At 33.3% G+C, this 12356-nt stretch overlaps 1 protein-coding gene across 8 annotated transcripts in view; it reads left to right on the top strand.

Annotated features, from left to right (window-relative positions):
• Positions 1–12356, top strand: part of DMD (dystrophin) — a 1840970-nt gene that overhangs the window by 705449 nt on the left and 1123165 nt on the right. For all 8 annotated transcript variants that reach the window (XM_045507265.2, XM_045507267.2, XM_045507235.2 and 5 more), the window contains one exon: positions 8453–8614. In XM_045507265.2, the coding sequence (XP_045363221.2) occupies positions 8453–8614 (162 nt within the window). The remainder of the gene's footprint in view (positions 1–8452; positions 8615–12356) is intronic.

Here is a 12356-nt window from a genome sequence, read left to right as displayed (position 1 = left end):
AAGGAAGTAGTTGCATTAGTTGCCTGGCCCCCTGAACTTGAAACTCCAGAAAACAGAACTTCTTGGTCAGGACAATCTGTGTAGTCGAGTGTGGCTGTTAAACAAGCGGATTAGGACCTCTCTTGGTCTCCATGTTAGTTTCTGAAGAGCTGTGGAGAGTTGGATTTGGTTTTAGCACATCTTATCAGACTCCCACTTGTAGCCACTGTCCATGAGAAAAATACTCCTTATTGTGCCATCTTGTGCAAGGTAGCAGCATTCAAGGTGGCAATTAAAGCTCTCCCACAAGCAAAAACTTCAAGGATTTATACTTGTTTTCCTTTATTTGCATTAGAATTTGGGACACATTTTTTTCTTTTTTTTTATTGAAATACAGTCAATTACAATGTGTAAATTTCTGGTGTACAGCACAGTGTCCCAGTCATGCATATACATGCATATATTCGTTTTTATATTCTTTTTCATTAAAGATTATTACAAGACACTGAACATAGTTCCCTGTACTATACAGAAGAAACTTTTTTAAAATCTATTTTTATATATAGTGCCTAACATTTAAATACTTTTTAAAAAACTTTAACATTTTATTTTTTATAATTTATTTATTATTGTATTATTTAATTATTTTGTTTTGGCAGTGGTGGGGGGAGAAGTAATTAGGTTTATTTATTTTTAGAGGAGATACTGGGGATAGAACCCAGGACCTCATGCATGCAAAGTATGCACTCTACCAGTTAAGCTATACCCTCCCCCCAGTGCCTAACATTTATAAATTTGAATCTCCCAAATTTATCCCTTCCCACTTATTTTCTCCTGGTAACCATAAGATTGTTTACTATGTGTGTGAGTCTGTTTCTGTTTTGTAGATGAGTTCATGGTGTCCTTTTTTGTCTTTCCTTTTTTTTTTTTAATATTCCACATATGAGTGATGTTATATGGTATTTTTCTTTCTCTTTCTGGCCTACTTCACTTACAGTGATGATCTCTAGCTCCATCTATGTTGCTGCAAATGGCATTATTTTACTCTTTTTTATGGCTGAGTAGTATTCCATTGTATAAATATACCATATCTTTATCCAGTCATCTCTTAATGGACATTTAAGTTGTCTCCATGGCTTGGCTATTGTGAATACTGTTACTATGAACATTGGGGTGCATGTATATTTTTGAATTAGAGTTCCCTCTGGATATATACCCAGAAGTGGGATTGCTGTATCATATGGTAAGTCTATTTTTAGCTTTTTGAGGAATCTCAATACTGTTTTCCATAATGGCTGCACCAAACTACATTCCCACCAACAGTGTAGGAGGGTTCCCTTTATTCACACTCTCTCCAGCATTTATTGTTCATGGACTTTTGAATAATGGCCATTCTGACTGGTGTGAGGTGATACCACATTATAGTTTAGATTTGTTTGTCTCTGACAATTAGTGGTATTGAGCATTTTGTCATGATCCTATTGGCCATTTGTATGTTTTCATTGGAGAATTGCTTGTTTAGATCTTCTGCCCAGGTTTGGATTGGGTTGTTGGTTTTTTTGTTGTTTTTGTTGTTATTAAGTTTTATGAGCTGATTGTATATTCTGGAAATTAAGCCTTTGTCAATTGCATCATTTGCAAATATTTTCTCCCATTCCGTAGGTTGCCATTTTGTTTTGCTTATGGTTTCTTTTTTTGTGCAAAAGCTTATAAGTTTAATTAGGTCCCATTTGTTTATTTTTGCTCTTATTTCTGTTGCCTGGGTAGACTGCCCTAGGAGAACATTGCTAAGATTTATGTCAGAAAATATTTTGCCTATGTTTTCTTCTAGTAGGTTTATCGTGTCTTGTCTTATATTTAAGTCTTTAAGCCATTTTGAGTTTAGAACACTCAGGAGTATTCTAACTTCATTGATTTACATGCTGCTATCCAGTTTTCCCAACACGACTTGCTGAAGAGACTGTCTTTTCTCCATTGTATATTCTTACCTCCTTTGTCGAAGATTAATTGCCCATAGATCTGTGGGTTTATTTCTAGGCTCTCTGTTCTGTTCCATTGATTCGTATGTCTGTTTTTATGCCAGTACCAAACTGTTTGATTACTGTAGCTCATTCGTACTTTCGGAAGTCTGGGAGGGTTATTCCTCCAGCTTCATTCTTTTTCTTCAATAGTGCTTTGGCAATTCTGAGTCTTTTGTGATTCCATGTAAATTTTAGGATTATTTGTTCTAGTTCTGTGAAAAATGTCCTGGGTAATTTGATAGGGATTGCATTAAATCTGTGGATTGCCTTGGGCAGTATGGCCATTTTAACACTATTGATTCTTCTGATCCAAGAGCATGGGATATCTTTCCATTTCTTTAAGTCATCTTTAATTTTCTTAATCAATGTTTTGTAGTTCTCCGTGTATAAGTATTTTACTTCCTTGGTCAGATTTATTCCTAAGTGTTTTATTGCTTTGGATGTGATTTTTTAAAGGCATTATTTCTTTACTTTATTTTCCTGCTATTTCATTATTAGTGTAAAGAAATGCAACTGAATTCTATATGTTAATCTTGTATCCTGCTACCTTGCCAAATGCTTTTGTCAGCTGTAGTAGTTTTTGTATGGAGCTTTTAGGGTTTTCTATATATAGTATCATATCATCCAGATATAGTGACAATTTTGCCTCTTTTCTTCCAATTTGGATACCTTTTCTTTCATTTTCTTTCCTGGTTGCTGTGGCTAGGACTTCCAAGACTATGTTGAATAGAAGTGGTGAGAGTGTGCATCCTTGTCTTCTTCCATATTTTAGTGGGAAGGCTTTCACTGTTGAATATTATGCTGGCTGTTGGTTTGTCATAAATAGCTTTTATTACATTGAGATGTGTTTCCTCTATACCCACTTTGGTAAGAGTTTTTTTTTTTTTTAATCATAAATGGGTGTTGAATTTTATCCAGTATTTTTTCTGCATCTATTGAGACGATCATGTGATTTTTGTCCTATCTTTTGTTTACGTGGTGTATCACATTGATTGATTTACGTATGTTGAACCATCCTTCTGGGACATATATTTTTTTCTATGTTTGTTTTTTAGTTCATCTACTACAAAAATCACTCAAAGAAATGATGTCTAATTTTAACATTGGCTAAAATATTTATTACTTAGGAAAAAAGAAAAGAATGTTGGAAATAAAAATATTTGACATATCCAGATCTCACTGGCAAGTACTTAGAAATAAAAAATATAAATAAGTAAAATAAATAAGTGTATATTTTATTGCAAGATGATCTGAACCATATTCTGTTTTTTTAAATCAGCCATCTTATTTCTGCTTTTCTTTATTTCCTAGAAATATAAATGAGTAATAATAAAAAAAAAAAAACCTCCTAGGTAATTAGTCTGAACTAAGAGCCTGAAATTTTCTGTAAATTGAAACAGAACCGGTAAGAATTTATAATTCTTTAGAAAATCCCGACTCTAGACTTCTCAGAAACCAAATGTCTCTCAAAAGTCTGCTAAAATAATTCCCTTTTTCACATAGGGCCAATGAAATCGTCAATTTTGCAATGTTAAGCCTGAATCTGTTGAGTAATTTAAAAAGAAAAACTGAGAGCCCCTGTTGCCCGGCAACAGGCAACCACATAGGAGGCAACCAAGGAATATTTATTACATAATTGAATAAAAACAAAGGTTTGTGAAAGATACCAAGAAGTCAAAGTACATGTTCTCCACGCTTATGCTTCCCATTTCATAAGACCCCTATCATAACTCTTGTATCCTCCACAAGGGATTCCACAGCAAAGGGTTTCTTCATGAAAACCTCCTTCACCCAATGGGTTCTCCACAATCATATCTGGACATCAGAATCCCATTTCCCCATTCTTTCCCAAAGAAAGCAAATAAAACAATAACACACATCCTAAAAGAAGAAACAAAACAATGAGAGTTTTTCCGATTCCCACTCCTAGATCTCACAGATATTGGAAGAAAGTTATTTTTATGGCCTTAAACTAGCTCATGCTATATTATGAATTAACTTTCTCAGTACTATGTATTTTAGGAAAGTTTTTGTAATCCATAATATATAAATATTGTGTGTATGTGTGTGTGTATAAATATCTATCTATCTATCTATATATAAAATTTGTGGAATATGTGACCCAGAGAGAAATTTCAGTCAGTGTAGGATTAGGAATTTTGAACAAAAGCACTCTTCTGCCATTCTTTAACTCATTAATGTAGATTTGTTTTTCTTCTTTCTTTCTTTGGCTGAAAAATGTTGTATCCTTGCATTCTACTAGATTTTTTTCTAGTTTGGTTGCAGTCTTCCTATAGTGAGAGAATATACATATAGTTTAATTCTTCAAAATATTCTATGCTTAACAAGTATTTACTGCTGGTTAGAAAGCTTAATTATAAGGAAAATATATGTAATAATTTCCTCAGGTCCTATTTTAATAGTGAAACACCCAAATTCCTAATTAATTTGCAACCGTGAGTTTGCCTATCACCCCTTTAATGAAACAAAATGTATTATATTTTATAATGAGTATAATAAATATATTAAGGATATGTACCTCCTTTAATGAATGATGATTTATAAAAAATCAATGGGATAATTTGTCTAATTTTTTTTTCTATTTTAAAGTTTGTGTTCATATTTTAAAAACGTATATTTTGGGGCAGATTCCTAGTTTTTATTTCACATGAAAAATGTATTCTTCCAGAATGAAATATTCATTTTTCCTCAGTTTCTTAGGCATGCTGCACTCTGATTTAAGTGTTTGTAATATTGGGGCACAAGGGCTAATACATTATTTAAAAAAATAGGAATGTGAGGAACAATCAATTCACTGTGAAGACAACTTTCCATTGCCAACAAAAGTCACTCAACTTTTGATGTTTTTTTGCAGAGCAATTTGAGGAAATAAGAATAATTTATTTTCATGTATGTTGATTTTTTTTAAATCTTAGTTTTCTGAATTTTCTCTGAAAAATCAAATTAAATGTGTTTTCATTATGTTTTTTTCTTGGTAACTGTTACTAGGATTCAATTTTCTACTTTTATATTTTTGTTGTTGATTGCCAGTCTTTTAATGTCTTTCTAACTCTCGTCACTTTTGCTGTTTTTGTCTAACTGTATGGTTCCTTTTATTGCTGAGCGGATTAGCTAAAGACATGAAATAACATTTTAAAATAACAGTTGAGTAGTATTCTGGAACAACAAGAAAAATCCAGTTACGGTTCAGGACATCCTACCAACTCCATTCAGTGAGACGGCACAGGTCAAATGTGCTGAGCATCCTAGAAAATCCACGGGCTTGGCATCCCATCAGGGTCTGCCTAACAAGATGTTTAGAAATAGAAGGCTGCTAATGCCATTACTAGTTCAAAGAATTCTGCAAGCTTGGATTGACATCAACTCTTTTCACTCCCTGAGATAATCAAAGAATCTGTATGAATCTGTCTCTCTTATTGACTGCCAGGCCAGGCAAAGAACCAAACCACCTGAGGTCAACTCTGCCATCATCTCATAGGCCATTTCACTTCTTTCAACCCCAAGAATCTCATGAATAGAAACAGTTAGATTCAAAAAAAATAACTTTGAGTCTTGATATGCTGTTTAATATTATGCTATAGTATATCCTACTCAGTTACATTAATGTTCTACAGATGTGCACAAAAGAGTAAGCTGTTTTTGCCATTATCCAGATAAAGGACCAGATTTAAACAATGCCTGGGTAGACAATCACTACATGCTGTGATTGGGAGGTTTCTCTTGTCACCTGTCACAATGGTGAAATTTTATCATTAGAGAGCCTTTTCTCTGGAGAAACTCTGGGTAGGCGACAGACATTCTGCTCTGTAACACAGAAAGATCTGATTATAGCCATGAGCACTGTTATCTAAGTTATTATGTGATGCAACTTTTGTTTATGTTTTGCCTGGAAAATAATAAGCAAAGTATATTTGAGTTAGAGTACAGGGCAGGGTCTTGGTCACTGGCTTGGATTAAGTATTTTAATAGAAATAGATTAAAGTTTGCTCCCAATAATGTTTCAACCTATTCAACCTATTCTGACAGATTTAATAATAATAAAAAATTAACATGAAGATCTGTTATTGGAAGAATATATCTCTAAGTGGTGGTGAAATTTTCCCCCCAGTTCTTTTGAAATCCATTTTTTTTCGCCTTAGACTACTTGAACTCTTCTGTTTTCCCCACTAAAAAGCCTTGTTTTTATCATTTATCCAGCCATAAGCAAAACTAGTGGCCTTTTTTCTCAGAACTGATACTCAACAGTGAATAAAACAGCCATAATCTGTAACTTCATTAGAGTTTATAGTCTGAAGTAGAGGAAGTTAATGGGAAATTACAATATGGTGTGATATGTGCTAAGGCAGAAATACAAAGTGCAAGAGAGAACTCTTGGTGTCAGAGACAGCCAGCTGGAGAGGGACATGTCCACATTTTCAAGGTAAGACTCAAAGGCTAAATGTAAATTAGTCAATAAAAGGAAATTGGGCTTGGGATTATTCTAAGATAAGGAACCAACATTTTTAAGGGCAAGTATAAAGAGAGATATAATATATGTTGGGAAATTAAAGTTAGTATTTCTTTTTATCTCCGGCAAGTAGTAGAAGACAGCACAGGGACAGTGAAGGCACTTTTGAGCCATGTTAAGGAACATGACTTTTATCCTAAGGAAAATAAGTTATCACAAAATAATTTAAAGGAGAGAATCATTATTTTATTTTGGGAAGAACACAATGTAGTTGCTTTGCAGATGGTTAGTGGCAGGGCAGGATACCGGCCAAGATTCTAGGAACATGTTAAAGGCAAGAGATACTAGTGATATCAAGTAAAGTAATGATGATGGGGAGAGGAACTAAAGGATGTCATCAAGGGACATTAGAAGGTAGAAGAAAGGCTTGGTGATTGATGGACTGGTTAAATGCAAAATGGTGAAGAACGTGATAGAAGATGGAATATCCAAAATTATGCTTAATAAAAGCAATGATTAATTGTACATAATTGTAGTAGGAAGAAAAATACAGAGAAAAAGCAAAAACAAGTTGGGGATGTGGGAAGTAGGTGAGAAGGGGATACACGGTGGGTCCATATTTGGTCCTGTTGTTTTGGTGGCTGTGGTGACATCCAAATGGAAGTGTCAAGTAAGATAATATATATGCAGGTGTGGAGATCACAGGAGAAAACTGAACTGGAAATGTAGATTTGAGGATTGTAAGCATGTGAGGTATACTTGAAATTAAGGGTACAGGTAGAATGAGAAGAGAGAAAAGCCTCGGACAGAATCCTGAAGGTTTACGGTATAGGTAGAAATACTGAGAACAGCCTCTTTGCTTCTGCAGTATCACAATTCTTCCAGCTCCTTTTCCCTTGGTCCAGATGACTTTAGTCTTATTCTTCCTTGAGTAATGCCATTTTCCCAGTTGACTTCGTTAAAAAACATTGACATCTCCAGTATCTTTTAAGCTTAAGAGCCAACATTTATATTCTTGATACAATGCCTGATAGTCTTTATATAATATAAAAAGCAGTATTATTTTTAAAACACTAATCATGGTCTGTGGGAAGGATAGTTCTATTGTACCAGATAATCATGCCTACACATTGTATAATGAGGAAAAATACTTGATTATCATGCATAACTTAAGGAATTCTCAATCAGTTGCCTGTCCCATTCCTTTTATAACCACTCTTTTAAAGGTGAACAGATACTCGAAGGGAGACTCTGCAGTCTGTTCAGCATGCTATTTATACTTAAAAAATGTTAAATTATCCTAATCATACTTACAGTAATAATCAAGTTTAATTGCAGCTATATTAGGATTACCTATTATTTGTTCTACTTCATCAGTAACACAAATCCAATTGTACAAACAATTTCCATAATCCAAATTGTGAAAGAAAGTAAAGGAAAAAAGACCATTCAAAACTGGTCAAAATGGTATTCAAAATAAATCGTTAACCAGATGGTTATCTAAAATTCTTTTGAGAAGGAGCTGATTCTGAACAGATTGTATATGTGTCTCACTGGTGGAAGTGGATTATCTGTCTTGAATTGGATTTTGATGACGATGACCCTATTCTAAGTAAACCAAATCTCTTGAACTACATAATGAGATCAGGAGGAACATTCGGCCTGGGAACGGCAGACTGCAATGACGGAGATGATTTCACTAATGTTTTTTCCAGCCTCTTTCCTTAATGTACATAATACAGTGGTTTTGTCCTGCACAGATTCCCGATCTTGCAGTTCTGTGTGCTGATTCTTTTTTTTTTTTTCCCTTATTTTCATTTTTGTAAGTAGAGCTGAATGAGTGGCAGGAAGCTGCGAAATCTATCTTACAAAAAGGTGATTGGAGAAGAATCTAGAATCGTCATTTACTTTTGCAGCAGGATTGCAGAAAAACTATCACAAGGAAACATTGAACTTACTCATTCTTATTTCTTCTTCTCTTTAGGCTGTGAGGAGGCAAAAGCTGCTTGAACAGAGTATCCAGTCTGCCCAGGAGATCGAAAAATCCTTACACTTAATTCAGGAGTCCCTCTCATCCATTGACAAGCAGTTGGCAACTTACAGTGCTGACAAAGTCGACGCAGCTCAGATGCCTCAGGAAGCCCAGGCAAGTAGAACCTGGAATGAGCTTCTCTTCTTTTGTTTCTATTATCTGAACAACACATTGCTGATTTTCTAACTTAAAATTTATTCAGCTGGTTGTCCAGAGAGTTACTTGATTGACTGATTCAACTATTTGGAGATAAGGGGGAAACAAAAAAGCTCTAGATCAGTATGCTAAGATTTTTTTTTCAAAAGAATTAAAAAAGATTTTTATTGAGGTAACATTGGCTTATAATGTTATATAAGCTTCAATATATACAACATTATATTTCTTTTTTATAGAAGTATAGTCAGTTTACAATGTTGTGTCAATTTCTGGTGTACAGCATAATAGTTCAGTCATGCATATAGATATATATATTCATTTTCAATTCTTTTTCATCATAGGTTACTACAAGGTACTGAATACAGTTCCCTGTGCTATACAGTAGAAACTTGTTGTTTATCTATTTTATATATAGTAGTTAGTATCTGCAAATATCAAACTCCCAATTTATTCTTCCTACCCCCTTTACCCTCCAGTAACCATAAGTTTGTTCTCTATGTCTGTGAGTCTGTTTCTCTTTTGTAAATAAGTTTATTTGTGTCTTTTTTTCTTTTTCTTTTTTAAGATTCCACATAAAGGCAATAGCACAGTGTATTTTTCTTTCTCTTTCTGGCTTACTTCACTTAGAATGACAACCTCCAGGTCCATCCATGTTGCTGCAAATGACATTATTTTATTTTTTAGTATTCTACTGAGATTTATTTTTAAATGTATATAATGGAAGAATTTGAAGTAGGGACACTTAAAATACAGGGACAATAGCACACTAAAATTTTCTTTTCATCAATATTTTCAAGCTATACTTGGCTCGAGGGAAACCATAGCAATATAAATTGTAAAGAAAATGTACAATAAAATGCAGCCTCAAATACTTTATTATCAACTCATCTTTGTTATCTTGGAATCAGAAGTCATATGATCTCTATATTCTGTGTTTAATGTGTTACAAGTCATTAATAACAAGAAAGAGATATGAATTTGCATTTTACTACTACTAATGCTACTCTGTATACTCCTGTATACTCACACACATATACATTCAACCTACTCACTCTGAATTATGAAATGTGTTAAAGTAGTTTTTTTACTAGAATGGGAGTTAAATGGTAATGAAAATAAATCTAAGTCAACTTTATACTGAGTTAATTCAGGCTATATCTAAATTACCTTTCACCTTTGGAAGTAATTTGAAAATGCTGTTTTTCTATTTTTAAATAATATTTACATGTATGCAAAGTATCATTTGTATTATTTATTTAAATGCCTTTACGGTTTTCTGGTAGTAAGGTAATGTATCTACTTTTCAAATCTTATATGCGTATTATGAACCCAACACCCAAGAATAACTCAGACCAATATGCTATGGTATGACAGGCATTAGGTTATCTGTCCATCCCCAAGGCCCTCTCTTTACTGATAGGTGGAAATACCTGAATATTTTTGTGTCAAAATAAATTCGGGGGTAAAATATTGGATTTATAAATTATGGTTAAGATGCAATTACAGTACAGTGAATCACAGTTAAATTGGTGCTCAGAGAATCAGTATACACAATAGCATGGGTTAGTTTACCATATTGTCTAAGTTTGACAAGGAAAGTCCCTGAGAGTATGAGATAGACCGAGTACAGGTAGTTTGGATAGACTTAAACAGTCTTGGGTAGAGGGGCTCCTATTGACTATTGTAATAGGAGATGAAGAAAGTGACATTTGGGGTGAATCCTGATGTTAAAGTTCTCATGATAGTTTTTCCCTGGGGCAGTATATAACCTTCCCAGTATGTACATTTCTTCAAACTTACATAGTCTAGTCAAGTTATCTGGGATTAACTACTTCCAAGACTGTTCCAATTTGAATCACTAACAAAATTTTATAGACAGATTTTAGAAATATGCATGACAGGAATGGGACATTTTTACTCAATTGAGAAGAACTACATGATTATAAACTAAAGGCAGAGTAGAACTGCTTATTTTTTTTAAATTTAGTAACATGAGTTTGGAGGAATGTTTGATTAAAGACTGCTCATAACTTTCTGAATGTAATTAGGAAATTCTGAACAGTATAAACACTAAATATTAAAACTGGATATTTGCACTATAAAATATATAGAGTTACTTTTGAGGCTTGTAGAATGAAACAATGAGTAGCAAATTTGAGATTGACAAAAGCTCTTATTTTCTTAGGAAAAAAATGGAAACTTTTAGAAAAAAATCTTGTTTAGCTGAAAAGCTTATTTACTGTGAGTGCTTTTTTAATTTCAGATATGCATGTATGATTCTATAAACATGGCTATAACATACTAGTTTTTAATAATGTAATATAAAAATTTTGCTTGGTTTCCTCAAATTAAAAAAAGCTATAGTAAAAATATTAATTATAATGGTTCAAAATTTACAGATAACAGCACACAAGTATATTTAGAAATTGCAGATCTACTTGAAAAAAGAGATTTTAGAGTACTAACAAGCTCAAATCCATTTTCCCTACACTTCTGATTGTACCTGCATTTTTAAGTTAATTCTTGACTTTGAATTCCCCAAATGGTAATATATAATACTAGAAAGTGCAAGCCACCCCAAAGCTATTTAAACTTTCTTCTCTAAGATTTTATTTTAAGATGACAGCAAAGTGAATTGTTTTCTGGAACAGAATTATCCAGTACTCAGATATACTTCAAGGACTGCATTTCCTGCAGCTCAATTTGAAACTCCCTTGAAAGAAACAAGGAGAGATTAAAGGGGTTTTCTGTGCAATAAAAACTTAAGCTCAGTGTGTCAGACAAAGAACCTACTAAGAATGTCACCCAAATGACATTTTTATAAGTATATATAATCAGGGCTAGCTTCAACACTTTGTATAAACGAACATTTACACACAATGTGTTTGTATAAATTTGAAAAAAAAAAAGGTCGTTGCTAATTAAAAGATTAGTGAGCTAATGGTTACGTTTTCAGAAACTGAGTACTTGTTTTAATAGATCGTGGAGAAGCAAGACAGAGTGAATGGTGTTAACCATTCACCATAAGTGCTCAGATGTCTTGTCACATAATTGGCTTCACAGATTTGTGGATGTCTGACTCCACCGTGTGGCACACTGGCAGTTTTACTACTAAATTTAAATCTGTTAAAAAAAAAGAGTCTCCTTTTTATGCCTTTTGAGGTGATTTAAGATTCTCAAGTGTAAAAAAAAATGCAGTATTTAGGAAATGTATGTAATGTGTGTAACATTTTGAAGGGTATACTCATATATAAAATTAGATATAGATCAAGGTACTTCCTTGCATTCTATTTGCATTTATAACTGTAGGGCAAAAATGAGCTTCTCACTTTTTCAGCTTGTTAAATGACCAGTTATCTGGGCCTTCTGATTCTAAATCTGGTTAAAAATATTTTGCTTTTTAATTTAGTGACATGAGCTTACAGGAGTAAAGTTTAACCTTTTACACAGTAACACTGCTTACTGCTAGGATATCGGAGCATAGGTTGATCCAAGTGTTTTATTTCAAAAAATGACTCTTAACCAAATCAAATTCTTAAATCATTTGACCACAGCATCAGCTGTCCAGTGCCAGCTCATTTAAAGGGAGGTTTTTATTAAAGTACAGAATTAAGATGACATCTTACTAATTCAAGTAAAATAAAACAAATGGAGAAAGGTCTTCTAGGTATAAAAATTTATCTTCTAGAGATAGAAATCA

Source organism: Camelus bactrianus, chromosome X (genome assembly GCF_048773025.1).
Source record: "Camelus bactrianus isolate YW-2024 breed Bactrian camel chromosome X, ASM4877302v1, whole genome shotgun sequence".
Classification (NCBI taxonomy): domain Eukaryota; kingdom Metazoa; phylum Chordata; class Mammalia; order Artiodactyla; family Camelidae; genus Camelus; species Camelus bactrianus.
This window is presented reverse-complemented; position numbering and strand designations above follow the sequence as displayed.